Below are 23969 nucleotides of genomic sequence, written 5' to 3' on the forward strand. Positions count from 1 at the left end.
TGGATCTTGCTCCTTCCTTTGCTGTTACCAGCAAGGTGGTTCTTAAGTTAGTGTGTGAGTATCTGTGCATGTAGAAGACAATCTACAGCAAGGTTCATCTTCAGTCTTACACTTCCAGTTGCCTACTTGCTTAACCAAAATAAGCAGGGATGTGATAAGACATGTGGAGATAACACTATCCGCCTTCACAAGCTGTCAGAGCTGTGGCGGAGAGGAAATGAGATGGTGTATTTGAAAATGCCTGCTGATGGCTGGGCGTGGTGGCTCAAGCCTGTAATCCCAGCACTTTGGGAGGCTGAGATGGGTGGATCACGAGGTCAGGAGATTGAGACCATCCTGGCTAACACGGTGAAACCTCGTCTCTACTAAAAAAATACAAAAAACTAGCCGGGCGAGGTGGTGGGCACCTGTAGTCCCAGTTACTCGGGAGGCTGAGGCAGGAGAATGGCGTAAACCTGGGAGGTGGAGCTTGCAGTGAGCTGAGATGCGGCCACTGCACTTCAGCCTGGGCGACAGAGCGAGACTCTGTCTCAAAAAAGAAAAAAAAAAAAAGAAAAAAGAAAATGCCTGCTGAATTCCCAAGCTCTACAAAAACATGGGTTTATTAACATAATTCTTGATATACTAAGTGCTATGAAATAAATGAACACATTTAGTAAATAAACAAAATAAAACTGTTTGCAACAGAATATTGGGAATTCAGCTAGTTTTATATTCAGCATTAGAAACTGGGGAGTGGTCCCCCTTTATCCACATGGGATACAATCCAAGACCTCCAGTGGATGCCTGAAACTGTGGATAGTACTGAACCCTACATAAGCTGTGTTTTTTCCTACACACACACCTATAATAAAGTTTAATGTATAAATTAGGCACAGTAAGATATTAACACTAAAACCCAGTAATAGAATAATTGTAACAATATACTATAATAAAAGTTATCTGAATGTGGTCTCTCTCTCTCTCTCTCTCTCAATATCTGCACCATGAATAACTGAAACTGTAAAAAGCAAAACCTTGGATAAGAGGCGCCTACTGTACTCTACAAACTAGGTTACTCTACAAACTAGATTCATTTTATAAGAACTGTTTCTTTATTGTAGACTAGAGACACACCTAGCTGATGACAATGCTAGGAGCAAGCCTCCTTTGGAGAACTTATTTGCTTTGCTTTCTATTAAAACATTTTTCCATTTTCTCTGCCTCCATTCTCTCCACTCCTTCTACATGAAGACATTGTGTGTATACCAAGAAATTTTTTGTGTTCCCCATCATAAAGAACTTTGGTTTGGGAAAAAGTTTGAGTAGACTTAGGAAGTACTAAGGGGTTTGTTTCAAGGCTTAGTTCCTTGAGGTAAAGCCAGTACAACCCTTTCTTTGTGGCTTCTCTTTGGAGACGGTTTACTGGTTTTTTCAAGGGACCAATGGGCTACGAAGACCAGGGAGTATCATCCAGGCTGGCCCCCCGGGAAATGAAAAAAATACATGAGGGAACATGGGAAAGAACCATAAGTGGAAGAAGTTTGGAGACACAGGATTCTAGCTTTTTGCTCATTCTACCCAAATCATCTGCACATTGATAAATTATTAGGATGACCTGTGCATCCTACTTTACAATATGTATGTCCATGGAGGAGAGGTCAATAGAAACACAGTTACCAAGACAGCTGGTGGAGTCAGAACATCTGGCGGCTACACAGACACACCAGCTGCGTGACTTGACAAACTCAGTATCTCTATGCCTCAAATTCCTTATTTGTAAAATGGAGCAGTGATGACGATATTGAGAGTTCATCATAAAGCACTTACAACAGTGCCAAGGACACAGTTAAGTGCTCAAAGATTAGCCATGATGATGATCTGACTATATTATTTTTATCCTTGTTTGACTAATTTTGTGGGAGAACAAGGGGAAGAGGTGAAGAATTGATGTAACTTTTGTTATATTACCTATCCTACTTTTGTGTATGTTTGAAAATTCTTACAATGGAAAGTTAAAAAACAAAAAACAAAAAACTGTGTGTGTATGTATGTGTGTGTGTGTGTTTAAGAGATAGGGTCTTGTCACTCAGGCTGGAGTACAGTGGTGTGGTCACACTGTGATGACAGCCTAAACTCCTAGGCTCAAATGAACCTCCCACCTCAGCCTCCCAAGTAACAGGGACTACAGGTGTGCACTACCACACCAGGACTTCTTTTGTGCAGGAGAGACTAAGGTGAAGACCAACCCATTTCTAATATTTTTAAGTTTCTTCTATCATTAGGTTCTCTAAACTAATTGTCAGCAAACGTTTTCATAAAGGGCCTAAGAGTAATTATTTTACATTTTGCAGGCCATATGGCCCTGTTGCAAGCACACCACTCCGCGTCTGTAGCACAGCCACAGCCCCAGATGACACCAGTACAAATCGTATGGCTATGTCCAGGAAAACTATTTACAAAAACAGGCCCATTGTTTGCCAAGTCTTGTTCTAAACCCTTGATACATCATAGAATATGCCATAAAAACTGAAGAGCTTGTGCCTTCCCCATTTGTAGCCTTCATCCTTAAACTGCTGCTTTTCAAAGTGTCTGAACACCCTGGAGACAAGTATCAGAAAGCCAAGCCAAGCACTGCAGATGGGTCAACATGACAAAAGATGGATGTCCCTGTCTTGCCTACCAACCAACCTGTACCCCTGAAAGCAAGGGCAGTCTCAGAGTCCCCAACTCTGACACATGGTGGGGCTCAGCATTGAATAAAGGAATCCCTCAGCTCTCATCACTTTCACAGCTTTGCACAGGTTTCTTGTGATCTCCTCCTGCAGAAGCCGCTGTACCTTGCTCACCAGCTGCCCCTGAAACCACCTGCAGCATCTGATCCAGCTGGCTCTGGGAAGCTACCTGGTCACAATGCAACTCCCTAAGTGCAAAACTCTTACCAGGCCGTGAGGCGGTTCTTGGTTTCTGCGGGATGACGGGCCGTGCTGCCAGGCTGGGTTTGGGGGACTGCAGGAGGGGCTTCGGGCTTGTAGGTGTGCTGGATGAGCTCCGAGACCTGGAACCTGCTTCCACTTTGGGTTCTGCTTTGGTATTCTTTTCTGGTGTTCCCAAACCAAAGCGGTTCTCTGGAAGACCTGGGTGCAGTTTAGGCACTAAGACGAAAAAGGCCACTTTAAAATTAATCAAAGGTCAAATAAGCCAGTAACTTGAAACTAGAAGTCTGGTACAAAACTGCTATAATCATTTACCATTGTTTCTCATGGATTTTTTTTTTTTTTTTTTTTTTTTTTTTTGAGGCGGAGTCTCGCTCTGTCGCCCGGACTGGAGTGCAGTGGCCAGATCTCAGCTCACTGCAAGCTCCGCCTCCCGGGTTTACGCCATTCTCCTGCCTCAGCCTCCCGAGTAGCTGGGACTACAGGCGCCCGCCCCTCGCCCGGCTAGTTTTGTATTTTAGTAGAGACGGGGTTTCACCGTGTTAGCCAGGATGGTCTCGATCTCCTGACCTCGTGATCCGCCCGTCTCGGCGGATGTTTTAAGAATATTTTAAGAATATGCTGTTCTAGCATGTTTTTAAAATCAAAACATGCTGGAGGAAGAGTAATGTTCTTTGTAGAAAAGCAATAAACTTTTTGTTTCTTTTCTGATCACCCCTGACTATTCCAGGGTTGACAAGCTTTTATATTTAATAGTGTACAGTGCTGTAATCACATACAAGGAAAACAGTGGTTCTTCAGGCATTTGAAGTGTTCAGGTCTTTCTCAGATCTGGCACAAGGTACAGGTATAACCAAATGTAAGTGCCTTGGTTCTGGACAACAGGCGGTTAGGGCTCTGGCTGCAGTTTCTAAGAGAGGAGGAGGATGCTGATGGTTGCAATCTCATGTTTAGTGAGAACAGCTCCAGAAATGTCATCTCATCCCCCACCTCCATCCATACTGCTGCCTTAATTTAACAAGACAACTGGTAAAAATAAGCCCATAAAATGTGATTTATCATCCAACTCTTACTGCACCAAGATACTGTAGCTATGCATAAGAATCTCAAATAGCAAAATGAGGATTCTATCACACAGTTAACACACTACTCTCCGGTTTTCATCTAAGGTATTTTCTTATTTTATTATACCTAAAATGTCAGAGGGACAAGTGATATTGGATTTCATGCATATTCAAGCTGCAAGGGAAGCATATTTTCATACCAAATAAGACAGCCACCCATCTTCCATATATCATGCATGGCTTATTCTTAAATACATCAGCCATGATCCTGTACGCTGGCCCCACCCCTAACTTTGCCAGAATGCTCAAAGTTGAGGAGTTTGCAGTGAAAAAATAGTCAGAATATCCTCCCTTTGGGAAATCAAAAAGTGCCCTGTCCAGGCACAATGCTACAGTGGGGCAGGATGCACCCCAGGGGAAGGTAGGTAAGGGATGTCGTCTTTCAGGTGATAGCTGAGAACACACAACAAAGAGATCGGTTCTTGCCTCCCCATTTAAATTTTTCTTCTGTCAATCACACGTGACTCCTGCAATCGGAAGGTAAGCATTTTTCCTAATGGATGATGGCAATGGCCTGACTTACCTGCCCCACCTCCATCCAACCGTTCTACGCTGCTCAAGGCTGGGCTGGAAGAATCCTGGGATACAGCATCATTCCCAAGCTTCTGAAAAATTTAAGCACCATCCCTCAAAAAAGTGCACATTTATTTAATGCAAAAGTGAAAAAACAATGCAGGTAATAAATGACAGCAAAGAAGGGCTCTTTAACTCAGCTGCTGTTACGGTGACTATGCCTGACCTGCCTCCATAGGCTCTCCTACAGGGACAAAGCTGTGAGAAACACATTCTATTCTGTGTTTACGGTCAGAGCCTTGGGGTCCAAAGTGCGGCCGGTTTGGTTCCTCAGAAGGCTCCTCACAGGACAGAAGTGCACGGGGCCAGGGAAAGTCAGTGGGCTCGGTGACCTTTACTGTTTTCCTTGTTGAACATCTATGCAGGCTCTGCAGCCCCTGATGCTTTATGTGATGAGGGCCCTTATATGCTAGAAATTTACAGAATCTGCTCTAGGTTTGGTTTCCAAAAATCTAGTTTTGGCTGAGTGCAGTGGCTCATGCCTGTAATCTATCTCAGGACGATGGGAGAATTGCTTGAGGTCACACGTTTGAGACCAGCCTAGGCAACAGAGTGAGACCGCCCCCCCCATCTCTGCAAAAAACAGAATTAGCCAGGCATGATGGCATGCATCTGAAGTCCCAGCTACTCAGGAGGCTGAGGCAGGAGGATCACCTGACCAACCCCAGGAGTTTGAAGCTGCAGTCAACTATAATCGTGCCAGTGTACTCCAGCCTAGGTGACAGAGCAAGACCTTATCTATTAAAAAAAAAAAATACATATATATAATTTTCAAAGCAGCAGAAACCTTTCCAACCTCAATGATAATATAGATGAAAGGGGTCCTGAAACAGGCAAGGTCTTCCTTGCTTTGAGGCAGAACCACAGGACACAGATCTATTATTTAGGAAACAAATACAGATGAACAGGACTGAACAAATTTTTTAAAAATCTGCAGGTGGGAGGAATTAGTGATGGTGAAGATGGTGATGATGGGGAAAGTAAAATGCCACTGTCTTGGGGTAGGAGTGGAAAGTTTAGAAAGTCTACACTAGATTGAGCCATTTAGATACCACAAAAGATATAGAAAGCAAAGTCTGGTGTTTACATCATAATATCTAAGAATTATATTGACAAAGATGGTCTACATCTACCTCTTATCTAACAGGCAAAAACAAGGTGGACCAGTAGACCAGGAGGCATGATGATTCCCAAGGCAGTATGACCTTCAGACTACTGGTTCCTGCTCATCTCATGCTTCTGACAAACCTCAAAAGCTCTGCAGTCAATTCCTAACTTTAAACTGTGTTTGATGATACAGGAAGCATTATTTGAAATGCAGGTGAGAAAAGCCTCACTCCCTGAAATCATCAATCTACTCCAGCCACACACTCCCCAGGAGTGCCGGCTCTATCAGAAGGAAGCACCCAAGGGGCAGGAAGGCTGAGGAATTTCTCAGGAAGATGACAAAAGTTCCACTGTCATGAGTGCGAGGTGCTGAACAGGTTTCCAGGAGGAAATGTGTATACAAGCACTGCAGCTAAAACAGGCACATTATTTGACATCACTATGGAAAAGTGATCTCCTAAAAAGGAAGCCCCATGCCAGCCCTCTGTGCCCAGGACAAGTGCCTGGAGGACAGGGCTGGGGACCATCCATGAAGTCCCCTTCCACATCCTTCCCTTTCAGGTTCCTCCAAGTGCAGGGCAGGCACCTGAAAGTGAGGACCTCCTTAAACTGTGTACCTGGGGCACCTCATTTGCCTGCATCTCTAAAACAATCCTGGGAGTTGTTTTCTTTTCCCTCCCACATTTTTAAAGTTATTTATAAATCCCAAACTGACTGTGGGGAATAAGGATAAAATAATATAATGCCCATGGCCTTTGTGTGTAGACAGATGTCTTGGAGGCCCCAGAGGAAAATACATGAACTTTAAGTATTCACTGCTTGTTTCTCTCTTTTGTCAATAAATGAAGTGTCATATCTTAATACTTACAGTTCTTTTCTATTATATATAGAGAAGAGTTTCTATATATATATATATAATATAATATATATAGAAAAGAACTGTACGTATTTTTTATATATATAAAAAAATTGATGCTAATCATTGATGCTGATCATTGATGCTAATTGTTGCTACCTTTATAAAGAATACAGTCATGGTACTTTGGGGAAAAAAATGTTCTAAAGCTAATTTTTGAAAAACTGTATTATTTAATGTTTTGACAGAAGACCCATGACTGAATTTTAAATAGCAATAATTTTTAACGATGGTGGTTTTAAACTGACACTAGATGGCGCTAAGAGATCATTAATATTGTGTAAACCCTAAACAAATATAAAACCATAAAGATTTTGTCACTGATTTAGATATCAAATCCAAAGTACATGAATAAAACACTCTAGCACATGTCATCTTTACACCAGAAAGAAACTGTTAATCATGAAAAACATAAACAGCATATTGATGAAAACCGCACATTCATTGTTATAAAGAAATTCACAACATGCATTAAAATTTTAACATTTCCTTTGGCATCTGACTCACTAATGACATGGTTGTAGTATTACCCAGAATTCTGACCAGTGAGGATCACACCATGCCTCCTTTGTTGAGTGAGCAGGATATAGTTATGTGGTCTCTCCCAACTCTAAGGGTTTCTCAGTGAGTTAGGAGGGATTTATAATTAGAGAATTGCTAAATAATGTTGATGTTGGTGGGAGAACTTTGGTGAATAGTTGTAAGATCAGGTGGGAAGTGGAGTTTAATTTTTAAACATTGGTTGTTTAGAAGCCATATAAAAGAGCTCCTTACACATGCCATGTAGTTAATTGTTTACTTTCTGAAAGTCAAGGGCTCACCGGGATGAACTGTTTTATTGTGGTACTTCAAATAAAATAGACAGGTGATATCCTTTCTTTGGAGAACCAGTTGTGTAAAAAAATGGAGCTCAAGATAATGCACAGAAGCCATAACCTGACTTACACATGGGTATGTTCATTTTATCACACGGATACAATCCTTCATGCAGTGACAGGAGAAAACAGAGGTAAAAAGGAAAGTGAAAAAGACTCCTTACACTTTAAAAGGAGGTTCGAAGAATAAATAATGTTTTAAGTCAGATTTTGGGGGAACTCAGCAAATTTTAAACTATGAAGTTTTCTTTGTAGCAACAGATGATTATATCAATGGTCAAATATTCAATTAATTCTAATAGAATACCTTGACTGTTATTTCTTTTGTCTTTTAAATCTGGAATATAACAAGGCATTCTTAGGTTTGAAAAGAGTAATTTTTAGGTTTTGAAAAGGGAATAAGTTAGAAAATAGTTTCCATTTTATATATAATCTAGTTTCAGTGTTTTATTTCCCTCTGGTAGTTCACCTATCTTCAATATTACCCTCAGTCTTCCATTTGTATTCAGCTGACTGTCTTTTCCCCCAGACATGAGCATTTCCCCCGACCCGGGAACATCTCTGACATGCTTCCATGACATGCACAGGAGTCCCCTGGGCAGGTGGGAAAAGACTGGGGTCTTCAAAGCCTACCTTAGAATGCCGGCACTCCACAAGAGTGTGACCCTCAGGCCAAAGTGAAAACGTGGCCATTTCTTTAGAGTCTGTGCTGCAGGTTCTTTAGCAGTAAGTTATGGTTTTGGATTTCTATTTAACCAACAGGCTATTTTTATTTTCTCACCCAAATAAACCAAGTGAGGGCAAAAGACAAACAAGGACAACCAAGTCAAAAGGAACCCCACTTATCTCACGAAGACAAGGAGGAGATTGGGGCTACCAGAGGGCAGGAAATGTGGGGGCATGGGGGGAGACGAAAAGAGGTACAAAATGGGTACAAAAACACAGCTGATAAAAGAAACAAGATCTAGTATTGGACAGATCAGTGGGGTAGCTCTAGTTAACAATCATCTATTGTCTATTTCAAAATAGCTAAAAGAGAGTAATTTGAATATTCCCAGCATAAAGGAAAGTTAAATGTTTAAGGTGATGGACATACATAAAAATATCACATGCACCATGAAAATATGTGCATCTATTATATATCAAATAAATGAATTAATTAAAAAGAGGCCCACCCTTACCTTCTGTGCACACGCAGCTCTCTTCTCTTGCTTGGCTTTCATCTCTGCCAGCAGACCACTGCCCATCACCTGGACCCCATACCTCCGCCCGCCCTGTGGGCTGCTCTTGCTGTCACTCCGTTCCACCTTCCCTATTTCTTCCCCTTGACTCTCTTCAAAGGAGTCAGGTGTTTTTATCTCCTCTATCCGTTCAGAATTGCCATTGTGCTCGGTGGCCTTTGTGTCTTTCCTGGGACAGTCCACAGGTGGACTTTTGACGGCCCCTTTTGGTGAGGAGGGTTCTTCTGTCATCAAGATTGTTGGTGGCCGCTCAGATTTGGACCGGGATTTGATTAAGTTGAGAAAGCCACTACTTTTCCGAGAATCTCGCTTTTTCTTTTCATCTCCTCCTTCATTAAGCTCATGAGACTCTGAGCCTCTTGTTGACCATTTCCTGCATTTCAAACCAAGACACAGATCTGTTATTTTTACTGTAAATAAGTTCCATCAAGAATCAGTCAAAATATAAATATGGAGATTGCTACATATACAATAACCATTCAGAAGCATTTTTAAAAGTGGATTTGAGTTACTATCTTTAGGAAACAGAAAGGAATGTGGAATATCATCATCATATTCACATGTGAGAAAATTGAGGTGCGCAAACATTAAGTATGAAAGATGAAAATGTAACTGGTACAGCCAGTGTGCTAGCTTACTCGAAAAGTAACTCCTCCCTCCCTTTGTTTCTTGTTTTATATATGTATCTAACTACCTGCTCTGCTTGAGAATTCCAAAGGGTAATCTTGAAACAATCCAGGCATAAAGCAGAGGTGGTGGTGCAATTTTCTCCCTTCCGAGAAGAAATTGGTACGTAGTTAATCCATAACCTAACCTCTGCCAAGAGGAAACCAACCAGACCTCCAAATGGTCCATTACTCAAGATAGTCATCAGAAAACAACTAACACACCGGCATCCCACACCACTCCCGTGCATAGTTTTCATGCCGCCTTTCACCTTAAAACCCTTTTAGCCAGCCTGAAAATCTGAGATGGCTTTTTGGGACTTGAGTCTGGCCATCTCCCAAGCTGTCGTCACTTGCATAAATCAAACTTCGCTTCGCATGTGTTTGGCTTTTTGAGGGGCAAGCAGCTAAACCTGAATTTGGTTCCAAAAAGGCAGAGAGTATGTTCTGGGAGACAGTTTTCAGAGGGACAATATGCTGAAACTTGGGAAATGGAAAGGGAGAAACAGTCAACGAAATGAGCTAAGTAGGAAGTATCACAGACAACTGTCTCATTTAAAGCTGGCAGACTGAATATCCACTTAGCTCCCCTGAATCTCCATTAAATAATAGCAAAGGATTTATAAAAGTATAAGCCCTATAGGGGAGAAAAGGCAAAAACAACAAAATTTGGAAGCCAAAATACACTAGATATGTGTGAAAATTGACTTAATAGATCAGAGAAAGCTGAAACCTAAGCCAACAGTCAGGGAGACCCAGAAGCATGTGATTTGTGCTGGCTCCAGAATGAGGAGATGCAGGTACCTCTGCAAGTGGAAGTGAAGGGGAAATGAAGACAGGAAGGTTCTCTTCTTTGTGAAGCCCGTTCAGAAATTCATCAGATCCTCTCCCTAAACCACAGAGCCGATGATGCCCATCCCAACACCCAAGTTCACTCTCCGGAGAGAATGAACCAAAGAAGCTGAGCTGGGGGACACCAAATGCAGCTGAGCTGAGTGAGGATCACGAAACAGGCAGGCTCAAGAAAGCCTGCACAGTGAGCAGTGACACCCCCGGGACCCCTTTTCTCACTCTACATGCCAGAATCAAGCAGGCAGGTTTACACCTGCAAGGCAGGAGATGGAAGTTTCCAAAGCTCAACAGAAAAGACCTAAAGATTCTGAGAGTCAGGGATACCCTCTCCTCCAACAAAACGGTCCAGGAAGACCACCCTACATTGAAGCCCACCAGTCGACAAGCTCTACCCACAAATTTCTAAGAAGCTCTTTGGTGCCCCATTCCTTTTCAACATGGAAGAGAAAAAAATATTGTGTCCACCAACATGAATAATAGCAAAATGTGATAGCAGAAGTAGAAAACTCAAGGTTGGAAGACAAAACTGAGGAAATATTCCAGAAAAAAAAAAAAAAGGAATATAAAGAATAAAAAAAAAATAGGAGAGAACAGGTAGGAATCAGTGGATTAATAGAGGAAATAAAAAATCTGAATAATGGCCTGGGCATGGTAGTTCATGCCTGTAATCCCAGCACTTTGGGACGCTGAGATGGGTAGACTGCTTGACCCTGCGAGTTCGAGACCAGCCTGGTCAGCATGGCAAAATCTCATCCCTACAAAAAATACAAAAATTAGCTGGGAGGGGTGGTCCACGCCTGCAGTCCCAGTTAATCAAGAGTCTGAGGTAGAAGGATCACCTGAGCCTGGAAGGTCAAAGTTGCAGTAAGCCATGATCATGCCACTGCACTATAGCTTGGGTGATAGTGAGATGCTATCTCAAATAATAATAATAATAGAAGTTTAAGAAAAAAAGTACAGACAAAAAAGGAAGAAATTATGAAATAAATAATTTTTAAAAATTCAGCAACAAAGGACATGAGTTTCCAGATTGAAATGGCTTATAAGTGCCTGGCAAATTGGTTTTTTAAAAAAATTAAAAAATAAAAAATCCACCTCAGGGCACATATCATCAAAAAATTTTAGTACACTGGGAATGCAGAGAAGATCTCAAATGCTTCGAGAGGAGAGGGAAAACAAAAGCAAGTCAGAAACAAAACATCAGGACTCAAGTCGACATCAGATTCTCATAGCAACACCGGAAGCTAGAAGATAATGGAGCAAAGCTATCAAAATGCCAAGGTACAACGAAGACCAACCTACAGTTCTATACCTAGTGACACTATTAATCCAAATGAAAGATATGCAACAGTTACAGAAACTTGTTTTCCAAACTTCTCTTTCTCAGGAAGCAATTCAAGAAGGTGCTCCATCAAAACAGGGGCATAAACTAAGACCAACATGGGCCAATGGAAACAGAAAAATGACACAGAGAGGAGGTGAAGGGGATCTCCCAGCAGATGATGAAGGGAGATCCCAGAAGACACCAGTGGGATGGACCTAGAGGTCACACTGGAGCTGGTCAGATGCTGGTAAGACGTGTGTCCAAAAAGAAAAAAAACTGAGAATACTTGAACAAATTGAAAGGAAATACATATCTTTACTGGAAATTTAGGAGATAAGTCAGTGAAAGGAATGCAGAAAACAAAGCAAACGAAAAAGGGGATAATTATTAACACCAAAGAAAACAAAAAATTCTATAGAAAGAAAATGTAATCACAGTATATGATCTAACACAGTTGTTAATATTTACATGGTTAGAATGAAGCAAACACTCAATATTGATCTAACCAACTGCTGTAGTTTGACCCCATCAAAACTTATGTTGAGACTTGGGGTCAACATGAGTTTTGATAGTATTGGGAGGTGGTACCTTAAAGAGGTGATTAGGTTATCAAAATCAATTACTGAGACTGGATTAGTTCTCATGGGAATGGATACGTTCTTGAGAGCCTGGGTTGTTATGAAGTGAGTCAGCCTCCTTCACCCCTCCTTTCTTTTTGCACACACTCAATTCTCCTTTCACTTCTCTGCCATGCCATTATGCAGCAGGAGGCCCTCACCAGAAGCCAACCAGTGTGGCCACCCAAACTTGAACTTCCCAGCCTCCAGAACCATGAGCTAAACAAACCTCTTTCCTTTATAAATTACCCACTCACAAGTATTTTGTTATAACAACAGAATACAGACTAAGACACTAATTATGATAAAATTAAATAAAGAAGATGGGGCAAGGAAAAGTGTGTGTCTAAGTGTGTGTGTGTGTGTGTGTGTGTGGTGACAGAGTATATAGGTTGAGTATCTGCAATCCATAATTTGAAATGCTCCAAAATTTGAAACTTTTTCAGCACCAACATGATGCTCAAAAGAAATGCTCATTGGAACATTTTGAATTTCAGATTAGGGATATAAAACCAGTAAGTATAATACAAATATTCAAAAAAGAATCCCAAATATGAAACACTTCTGGTCACAAGCATTTCAGATGAGTGATACTTGGTCTGTATTATCATCATCTAAGTAAGAAGTTAATGGTTATAGCACTACCTAAAAATGAAACATAGAAAGAAAAAAGAAAGTATGCTATTAAGACAAATGGAAGAAACAGCTAAAGGAATAAAAATTAGTTGCCTCTGGGGAATAGGGAGTGGGAAAATAACAAGCAACTTTTTTTAAGCCTTCGTAGAACATCTGACACTTTATGAGCATGTATAACTTTGATTTTCAAACTTCCTTCATACTACTTCATGATTTTACCTATCCCTTGACCTTTAAAGACTGGACTGACTATTTATAAAAAATTTTAAAATCACAACTTAGTAGATTCCACCATATTATTTGATGATGAAAATTGATGTATTTAGTTCTATTTGTGCACTGAAACAGGAACAGAATCTTCCTTGAGCACCATCTTTATTAAAAAATATATTTTATACCTTACAAAATTTACCCAACTTTCATTCAGAGCCTATTAAAGAAGAAAGTAGCATTAACAGGAGAGGAAATCACACTGGGGAAGGTTTAACAATACGTACAGTTCAGATCAAATGCTTATAAACCACCCCACTAACTGAATATAAATTTCAGAAGTTTAAAAAGACAAGAGCAAACAATGGTATCTGTAAATTATATGGAGACAAGTCAAGATTTTCTCCATTCGTTCAACCTTCACTAATTGAGGGGAGACTGTATATTATGGGCTGTGTTAGACATTGAAGCTATAACAAAATAGGGCCCAGGTATTGCTCCTTAAGAATAGCATTCTATTTGGGAAAAAAGACTTGAAAGCAAATCATTAACAGCAATTTCCCATTTTGCAATATATTTGTGTTGGTTTTTCTTGAATCTTTTACATTGAAAACACATTCATCTATTCCTTAAGTTGTAAAAAAATTAAAAATCAAACTCTTAAAGGATTACGTAGGCTTTAACAGATGTGTGTGAAGGATGGAAAGAAAAGTATTAAGTCAGCAGTGAAGAAACAGCAATTAATTCAGGGGTGGGTGGGAGGAGCAGTTCCAGAAGAGCTTCAAAGAATAAATGATATTTAGGTTGGTTCTTGAAAGATAGGAGAAGAAAATTTTGCTAAGTATAGTATGCTAAGCTTCAAGGCCAGTGTCAAAGAAGACAAATAATTGGGTCCTAAAGGTTGTAAGATTCAGTAAGTTACATGGTTATGGATATAAAAATTTAACTCACTGCCACTTCACCATCCTGCCGAGGCAAGATAAGGCACATCCATCTACTAGAATTGATTAGTTGCTTCCCCACCTGTGCCCAGCCTGCCACCTTTGGCTTATCTGGCTTACATTTGTTCCTGAATTTGGTATCTCAATGTGAAGAATCTTCATAAAAACAAATCCATGTTAAGAGTGTATTTTGGGATAGATTTGTATTTAGTTGAGGATTAAATAACTTGGTACAAATCACGCTTAAAGACTGAAATGTTTCAAGTTAAAGAACTGTTAACAAAAGTACCACTGAACTATCTTCTAAGGGAACTCTCAGTAGCAAGAAGATACGAGAAAACTCTTCAGAAAATGCTCACTCTGAGGGCTCTTTACTAATTTTACTGTCATTTTGACACTGTCTGTTAAATCATGCCATTTAGCAGTGACTTAGCCCCCCAACCCAATAAATCAAATTATGAAAGAGGAGAAGCTCAAAGTAAGTAATTCCAGCATAGCCATGATCAGTCCCCTGTAATGGAACTATCCAAGTGATGGAGCCCTGGAAGAATCTTGGGGTGGGACATTTTGTGGTCTGGTTTACAATCGTACAATAGGTCTCAAACTGGAGCATGCCTCAGCATAACCTGGAGGGCCTATTAAAATATACATTGCTGGGCTCAACGTCCAGAGCTTCTGATTCAGTTAGGTCTGGGGTAGGAGTTTGAGAGTTTGCATTTCTAACAAGGTCCCAGTGGACACTGGTATCGCCGGCCCAGAGACCATATTTTGCAAGCTGTCAGAATAGTAATTTCCATATATAAAATGCAACTGTTACTAATTTAAATATGAATTAAACAGCATTATTAGTGAAATTACTCTGAACTCACTTGGAATCCATTTTGGTCACCTTCTTGGTGAAAAATTCATCTACACCTTCATCTACTCTCCCCATGAGACCATTCTGTTCACCATCTTGGGAGACTATGTTGGCAGCACAGACCTGCAAAACAAACAGCTATAATGTTAATTCATATGCACTTTGATTTAGCAAACATTTATTACTAGATTTAAGACACTGTGATTAAGGGCTATGGGAGGGACAAGGCTCACTAAAATAGGGGCCACGTAATCTACAGGAATAGAAGCCATATGTACAATCATAACATAGACGGGAAGAAACAAAAGTGAGGGATGCACTATAAACACCATGCCTTGTGGAGGATTCATGCTGACTGGTGCATCAGAAGCTGGGACCTAACAGATATGACAAGTTGAGTGTTTCTAAAGGCAGAGAATGGCACTGCAGGTGTGTGTAAGGGGAAAGGGAATGCATGGAGAAATGAAATACGCACTGACTTCTGAGAGGGGTGATAACTCCAGGGGGCCTGAAATGTGTGGGTGGGGCTGGCTGCTAAGGATGGAGCATGGCAGATGCTAACATTGGCTTCCCCTAACCCTTTCCCCTGCCTACTTTCTCTCTTGCTAGAAGAGCCCTAGGGTCAGATTATGGATACTGATTTGCTTAAGCTACAATCCCTTCCTCTTGTTTGTGATTAATAGGCATGTGAGTGGGATATAATCCCGGTGTGCGAGATACAAGGGGAAATTTGCTAGGGAGCTCATGGGGACAGGTTTTGTCAGGAGGAGAGAATGTGTGTTTCCGCAGTTATGTGAGGGAGATGTGATGTCTGAGCTGCGGAAGGCCACTGGCATTCACCAAATGGGGAGGCCCAAGGATAAAAGGCTGCCGGCTGGTTGACAATAACAAAGCAGAAAGGGGAAAGCACCTGGGTACCTATGCTCTGCTGCTGAATAAGCCAGGCCTGGATCCTGAGGTCTCTGGATTTTTTGTTAGGTGAAAAAATAAATATTTCTCATTGTTTAAGTCACTTTTGAGTGAGTATTGAGTATTCCATAATATCCAGTTGAATACTTTCCAACTAATAATACAAAAACCCATAAGGAATAGCCTTGAGCCTTATGCTAAAGAAGAAGGAATTTACTCCTTAGATGATAGGGAGCCACCAACGCAGCAGCATGGACCAACCTGAATTCTGGGGAAGTAATTCTGGGGCAGCATGAAGGACCAATTGGAGACACCAGAGAATATAAGCAGGAAAACCTGTTCAGGAGCTGAAATCAAAGACTCTTGTAGTAATTTAATCTAATCTAGAGGTGATGAGGGACACTAATGAAGTGGAGAAGTGAGAACGGAAAGACAAGAGCTGCCCAAGATACTGTCAAAGTTTCTAGGCCAGGTAAATGGGGGTATGGTTCTAGGGAACATGTTACAAAGACCATATTTGGGGAAAAAGCTGTGTCTTATCTTCTTGAGTGCTTGAGGTATTATGAGAAATCCAGAAGCAGGTGTCCAGCAGGCAGCCAAAAACTCTGATCTTATGAGAGAGGTTGGTGGTGAGAAGCTATCACAAAGCTATACCAAGTTAGCATGTCTCTTTGAAAGGACAACTCAGAGTGAGCTTAGTCAGATGCTTGATTTGTGTCTGCAATGTATATTAATATTTCACAGATAGGTTGTGGATGACTGAGAAAGAGCATGCATCTTGCCCATGCTGTTGGATACAAGGACAAATTTTCATGTGGTTGGGATACCTGGTCTAGATGTCTTGCCATAGAGCGGTGGGAAAGCTGTTTCCTGTAATCTTGATTTGCAAGTCTCAAGGTGCCTAGGGGGAACATGGCTTATGTCTGTATGGAAATTGCTTAAAGAAAAAAACCCTTGAACAATCATCCACTTCGTTCATCAGGAAGCTCTCATTATGAAAATGAACTGTGTGTTTGAGTTCATGTTTGTGACATGCTGAAAAGTGAAGAGACAACAGATAATAGACAAAGAACCCTATGAAATAACAATCATACCTCTCATCTGAATGGTGCTTTATATTGGAACAAGGATTTCCTACGTGTTGCAAAAGAGCAGAAAATCCGCAAAGTTCTATAATTCCGTTACGCAGAGAAACAAAGCTCACTGAATAACTTTTATTTTGATTACAAAAGATAAAGTAGTACAGAACTTGCTTGTATTATATTATTTTTCCCTTTTGGAAAAGAATGGAGCATAGAATCTCTATAGCAGTAACAGCCCCTTAAGTTAATATAGTACTTGATAGTTTACATGTGTTTTACACATTATTATGTCACCCCTACGTCTACCCTTAAACTGAAAGAGACAGTACTATCCTACTTTTTGGTTAGTCACAGATCAAACAGTGACTCAGAAGGTTAGTGGGACCCCCACTGGTCACCTGATTAATGGATGAAGAAAGATGTGACCCCAGGACATACGGTCCTAACACATGGCTTCCTCCCAGCTTCCCCCAATGACTCCTCTTTCCATTTTCGGAAAAAAAAAAAAAGTTAAGTTTTACTTGCATAATTTCTCCCCTCAGGAAAAATTTTTCTTTTCCCACTTGGAAACAGAAGTCACAGCCAGCACAAAAGGTTCTCTGGGGATGTGGGGTACATCAATGGGTTTCAGTAATGGAAGCACAGAGCTGAACAAAACAGTCTGCTTTCCTGCAGGACAGACCAGCTTTTAGGGCTGGACTGGCCCCTACAGATCCTCCAGTCCAACCCTATCATTTTAGAGATAAAGGGACAGAGAGCAGACAGGTTAAGAGAAGTCCAGTATCACTGGGAGATCTTCCATGAGACATGGTTTAAAATGCATCTGTTAAAATAGGAAGCAGGAGGTGGCATCAGCCTACATGAAGAGCAGTAGAAAAACTGAAGGCTGAATTGAAATGTAGTTTGCAAAAGAGTTCAAGGTCAAATGCACATGCTGTTTCAGCTCCTTTTCTAACAAAAGCAAAGGAAAGGACAGTTATCAGAAGTTCTCAAAATCCCATTTGCTTTTGGTCTTCTCTGTCAAGGAAAATACATTTCAGACTGAAAAGGGTAGTACAGCTGTTGGAAAGGGAGTGAGCAGAAATCTCAGCAGTGAGCCTGGGGCCAGAACCCACTGCATTTGCACTCAGAGAAAGGCTTTTGCAAATAAAATCAGGAATCGCTGTTGTTGATATTTGATAAAGAAGGTAGATTTTGCACCTCCAGTGTGTAAGTGCTAAAAGGATAGTTCGTGAATGCTGAGAAAACAAGCTGGTGATCGTGAGGACTAAAGACAATTCAGACCACCCTCTGTTTTCCCTCTGCCAGGATTATTACAGTGAATACACCAGGGAAAGACAGTAGGCGGTGCACCTGGATTTTGATGCGGCAGCTGCCAAATCTCTCACAATGTCTTCAAAGGCTGGATGGAGAGGAATGGACAGGAAGTAAGGACAATTAGGTGTATTAGTAACTCTTCGAACAAATATACCAAGGAGTGCTAATTAGTGAACTGAATAATCACGGAATGTTATGTGCATATATTAGAATGTAAAAAACATGGAAAATTAATTAGCTAAGCAATCAAGAAATAAGGAACCCAAAGGAAGTAAAATGAAGAGCATATAATAAAAAAAAAAAATTAATGAACTTGAGAGGATTGATAAAACAGTTGACTCTTAGAAAAAGACTAATAAAAGAGATAATGACAACATTAAGAGAAAAGGCATTAAAAATATGTTAAAATGAAACAGGGGACATATCTATATAAGAGATTAAAGTTATTGGTATAAGAAATTAAAAACTTAAAGGAATTCTATAAACAATTAAATGAACAATTAGACTAAATGGAAGATATCCTAAAAATACATAAATTACCAAAATGATCTTAAGAAGAATTAGGTAACCTGAACAGATCTATGACAAAAGAAATAAAATCCCTAGTAACATATCTACATACAAGTATCACATGCACACAAGCATATAGACAACACTTAGGGCCCAGATGGCATCCCAGGAGAGGAAGAGACAATCTCTATTACATGTAAACTGTTCCAGAGAATAGGAGAAAAGAAAGAGTTTTGCAACCAATTTTATGACGATAGTATAACTTTGAAAGTCAAACTAGATGGATGGTTTAGACAAGAAAAATAAACATGTTAAGCCTCTCTCATTTATGCGTATAGATGCAAAAATTCTCATAAAATATTACCAAACAAAGCCTAGCAGTGGATTAAAACAAAGCAAAAAATCATGATTAAGAATGTTATAACACTAGAAAAAGTATGTTAATGAGATTCACCCAAATTTCACATTAAAAAAGAAAAATTATCAGTCTCAATAAATACTGAAAAAAAGAATCAAACTACCATTCATTCCCAAACAAAATTAGCAAAACAGAAGAAAACGCTCTCACCTGAATAAATTACAGCAGAAACTGCTTTGTGTCTGTTTAGTGTCTATTCGCTCTCGTTGACTCAATAACAAAACCCTGACTTATCTGGAGTATCAACGTGACCAACTGGCTATTTATCTTCCTAGATTTTCTTGTAGCTGGGGATGGAAATATGGTTCATTTCTGGCCAGTAAGATGCAACTGGAAGTATACCAGGACTTCTGGGTAGTTCAGATTCCCTGATGCATGTACTCCCTTTTCCTCTGTCTGAAATATATGTATAAAAACAGATTATAGGCCTTGGCTGAGAATAAGATCAATTACCAGTCACCTGGATGATACAGCCATTTTAAAGGTGAATGCAACCTGTGGCTGAATAAATAGAAGTGTCCTATTTAAAAGGAGAGAATCAATGGGCCGGGTGTGGTGACTCACACCTGTAATTCCAGTACTTTGGGAGGCTGAGGCATGTGGATCGTGTGAGCTCAGGAGTTTGAGACCAGCCTGGGCAACATGGCAAAACCCTGTCTCTACAAAAAATACAAAAATTAGCAGCGTGTGGTGGTGCGCACTTCTAATCCCAGTTACTTGGGAGACTGAGGTGGGAGGATCACTTGGGCCTGAGAGGGGGAGGTGGCAGTGAACTGAGATTGCACCACTGCTCCCCAGCCTGGGTGACAGAGTGAGACCCTGTCTCAAAAATAAATAAATAAAAGGAGAGAAGAGATATGGCAGATCTTATTAAAGTGCTCTATTTTGTCTTGGGTGTCACACTGCAATTTATTCAGAACAGAGTAACAAGACTTGTAAATGGATTCTAGACAATTTCATATGAAGAACATCGAAAGAGCTGAAGAATTAAGATTTGACCCACAAATATTGTGAAGTCTACTAAGTGGAAGAGACTGGATACCATGTGCCACTCCAGAAGACAGAAACAAGATGGCTAATTTCAAGCTATATAGTTAAGAGTTTTAGCAACACAAAAAATAATTCGCTAATAATTAGAGCTTTAAGAAAATGGCAGCTTCAGAGAAAGAAGTCATTGTGGATGGAATGGCCAATCAACGGCTGTGTAGGGATTTTTGAGCACCTGATGAGGGACTGAACAAGATGACTTCAAAATCCTTTTCAGCCTTATGACACCATGATTCAATGCATACATGAGAAAACCTATTACCCAGGAGTTAGTCTATTTTAATTTGAGTTGGTTTGTTTCATCACTAGGCCGACTAGTGTAGGGCTATGCCTTATGCCAGTATACGGCAAACTGACTGATACTGACATATCACACCAAGTGAATCCACTGCATGGTATAATATTTCAGAGAATGATCATAGACAAATCAGTTATCTGCCCTGGACTTCATATTCCCTTGAATATTGAGTAATCTTTAAAATTCCTTCCACTAAGAGATTATTCCAGTTAGTGGTAGAGTCAACATTATATCCCAGCCCAGTGTTTTTTTCCACACCTCTATGCAAATTTTTCAATGATTTTTCCTTAAAGGAATACTTTTTCACCTATAGTTATGTTAGGAAAAAGTAGAAAGAAGCAATAGCTAACTGGCAGTGGATGAATGAGTATAAGCATGCCTCCATCCCTGGTGGGTGTCATGGTTAGAATGCTCACTTGCAGTTAGGTGGCCATGTGGCCAAGTTCTGGAAAGTGGGATTCAAATGAATATGAAGCTCATCCTTTCAGACCTGGCCCATAAAACCTCAGGGGTATGAGCCTTCATGCTTTATGTCATCCTCCAGCTGAATGCATATGACTTGAAGGACCAAAAAGGAAGGTAGAGCCACAAAGTAAAAGTAGCCTGGATCCCTGACAACTGTAGCATCCCCTGGCTGAAAATACTCACAATGGACTACGATATGAACAAGAAATAATCTCCAAAATATCAGAGATTTAACATAGTAAAAGTTTATCTCATATAGTAGCTAGTGTTACCCCACCTAATAGAGCCGAACTTCAGTATCCGAGGGGGATTGGTTCCAAGACCCTTGAGGACACAAAAATCCATAGATGCTCAAGTCGCTGCTATAAAATGGCATAGTATTTGTGTATAACCTACAAACATCCTCCTGTGTGCTTTAAATAATCTTTAGATTACTTATGATACTTAATACAATGTAAATGCTATGTAAATAATTGTTACACTGTATTTTAAAATTTATATAGTTTTTTTCATTGTTGTGGTTTTTCTAATTGCCTTTTAAATAAATATTTTCAATCCAGAGTTGGTTGAATGCTCAAATGCAGAATGTGTGGATATGGAGGACTCACTGTACACTACACATTTTCCCCCTTTTCTCTGCTGTAGCTGGAACATTCTGGTACCTGAGAAAATGGCATTTCCACTCTTAAATTACCCATGTGACGCTCTTTTCCCAAAAGCAAAGACTTTCTGACAGTCAATTCAACTGAGGAAATAATTTTTGAATAAAATTTTATGTAAAGTTAGTTAATTTGTTTCTTAGTAAACATGGGTAAGAATCTCTTTGAATTAATGAGGGTAAATGAGTGTGGTATTAAATCAGTTTCCAGGATTTTTTTTCTCTTCCTCCTCCATTTAAGTATAGAAAAGGGAGAATAGGTACAAAGGCAAAAGCAAATATAAGATTTATATTGTAAAGATAACTACATTAATAAAATGGAAATACTGGCTTTGAAGAACAATGTTTTTACGTAAAGGATGGCATATTTTTATCCTATTTATTTCTTATGACAAGTCAATGATGTAGGCAATGCTGGTATTTAGAAACAAGTTGGCTCAGGTTTTTTTTAAAAAAAAACCACAAGCCTCTGTCCACATATACACTGTCAGGGAGTGGGAGAGCCCACTGGCTAAGCCTGGCATCCTGCTCTTACCACTATAGTAGAAGGTTACACTCTATGGGCTAAGCAGCTATAATGTAATGTTTAAGAATTCTTTTATCTACTGAAAGAAAGAAAATAAATGAAAAGAAAAGAAAAGAGAAAAGAGAAAGAAAGAAAAGAAAGGAAAGAAAAGAAAAAAGAAAGAAACATTCTATCTCTTGTTATTTAAAAAACATCTTTGTTTTTGTTTTTGGAGTGGTAGAGGTGGAATTAAAACATATAGCTAAAATATCTATATCCATTGTTCTGAAAATGACTGTGGTTTGATTTAAGGTTAAATTTTTGTGCCTAGCTTCTTGTTTTAAAAATAGGTTATCTACTCTTCATATTGATACAAATATCTATTTGTACATTTTGGCACAAAATCGGTCATTACAACATGTTTGGCCTGGAAGAAACTGGCATGCTGGCATTTAACTCAGCCTTGGCGTTGAGAATTCTGACACCTGGAAAAGTTCATTTGAGGCATTAGGATTCAGAGACAAACTCTAGAAAAGCTAAGACAGACTTTGGATGAACTGATTTTACTCAATCATAGGAAGAAAAACAACGATAATTGTTAATAATTGCTCTTACTAAACACTAGTAATAAAAGTAAGCCACAGCATCCTCATTCTTAACTGAAAAATTTAAATAATGGTGCCTGTGTGGCAGCTTCACAGGGCTGTTAGACATGAAAGCACTTTGGAAATTGTAAGCAGTGTGATATCATAAGGTAATATATTTTCACTATGAACTCAAATATGTGCTAATCTATACTTAGGTGTAAATATAGGTGTGCTAATCTATACCACCAGTACTCTAAGAAAAAGCCAGATCTATTTAGACCTCTGGCCGTAATACATTATTTTGGAACTTACCTTTGTGTTACACAGTCCCTAAGGGAAAAAAGCCTAGAGTATGCCAACCCTGTGAGTCCTGGCTTCATTATGGACAAAGGTGAAATCTCTCTAGAACAGATTGATGAGGTTGGGACATGTTACCCCTAAATATGGCGCCTCGGCATTTGAGGAAATAGCAAAAGCAGGAAGGCCATTCTCATCTTCCCCTTGCCTTTCTCCCTTGAGGCAGGTCATAAAAGTTTCATTCAAGAAGCACCCTCCCTACAGGAAGATAAAAGAAATGTCCTCCCTATAGCCAGAGAAAAAGAAATGTCGCTGAAGACATGGGGAGAGGGAGAAGAGTCTGAACAAACAGGCCTTGCTAAGTGCCCCCAGTTTATTACCATTAGATCATACCCCTTTGTCTAATACTACTTCTCTGTAACTATCCACTTCATCAAACTTAGCATAAAATACAAAATACAAAAATGTTTGAGTCTGCATTTCTGAAGGTTTCCATGTCACATAAAACTTACATAAAATAAATTCTCTTATGCTTTTCTCTTGATGACCTGTCTTTTGTTACACGTGCTTCAGCCACGAAACCTAGTGATAGATGAGAAATATCTGTTCTCCCTTGCAATATCTAGTATGCACCTCAAATAGGACTCTGCCACAGCTTCCTTCCTTTCTTTTCTATTTTTCAAACATTTAAGGAAAAAAGGCTGACATGGTAGATCATGCCTGCAATCCTGGCACTTCGGCGGGCTCAAGCAAGAGGATAGTTTGAGGCTAGGAGTTCTCAGATCAGCCTGGGCAACATATCAAGAGTCCACCTCTACAAAAAAATTATTTAAATAATTAGCCAAGCATGGTGGCGTGCACCAGTAGTCTCAGCTACTCAGGAGGCTGAGGTGGAAAGATTGTTATTGCTTGAGCCCAGGAGTTCAAGGCTGCAGTGAGGCATGACTGTGCCACTGCACTCCAGTCTGTGTCACAGAGTGAGACCCTGTCTCAAAAAAAAAAAAAAAAAAAAAAAGAAAAG

At 39.9% G+C, this 23969-nt stretch overlaps 1 protein-coding gene across 13 annotated transcripts in view; it reads right to left on the bottom strand.

Annotated features, from left to right (window-relative positions):
* CARMIL1 (capping protein regulator and myosin 1 linker 1) overlaps positions 1-23969 on the bottom strand; it is a 348526-nt gene that overhangs the window by 11681 nt on the left and 312876 nt on the right. For 8 of the 13 annotated variants that reach the window (XM_017878499.1, XM_017878501.1, XM_017878503.1 and 5 more), the window contains 4 exons: positions 14866-14993; positions 8692-9124; positions 4563-4644; positions 2922-3134 (listed from right to left, as the gene is read on the bottom strand). In XM_017878499.1, the coding sequence (XP_017733988.1) occupies positions 2922-3134; positions 4563-4644; positions 8692-9124; positions 14866-14993 (856 nt within the window). The remainder of the gene's footprint in view (positions 1-2921; positions 3135-4562; positions 4645-8691; positions 9125-14865; positions 14994-23969) is intronic. The other 5 variants (XM_017878505.1, XM_017878504.1, XM_017878502.1 and 2 more) reach the window with 2 other exon arrangements.

The sequence above is a fragment of the Rhinopithecus bieti genome, unplaced genomic scaffold (genome assembly GCF_001698545.2).
Source record: "Rhinopithecus bieti isolate Rb0 unplaced genomic scaffold, ASM169854v2 scaffold_11110, whole genome shotgun sequence".
Lineage (NCBI taxonomy): Eukaryota > Metazoa > Chordata > Mammalia > Primates > Cercopithecidae > Rhinopithecus > Rhinopithecus bieti.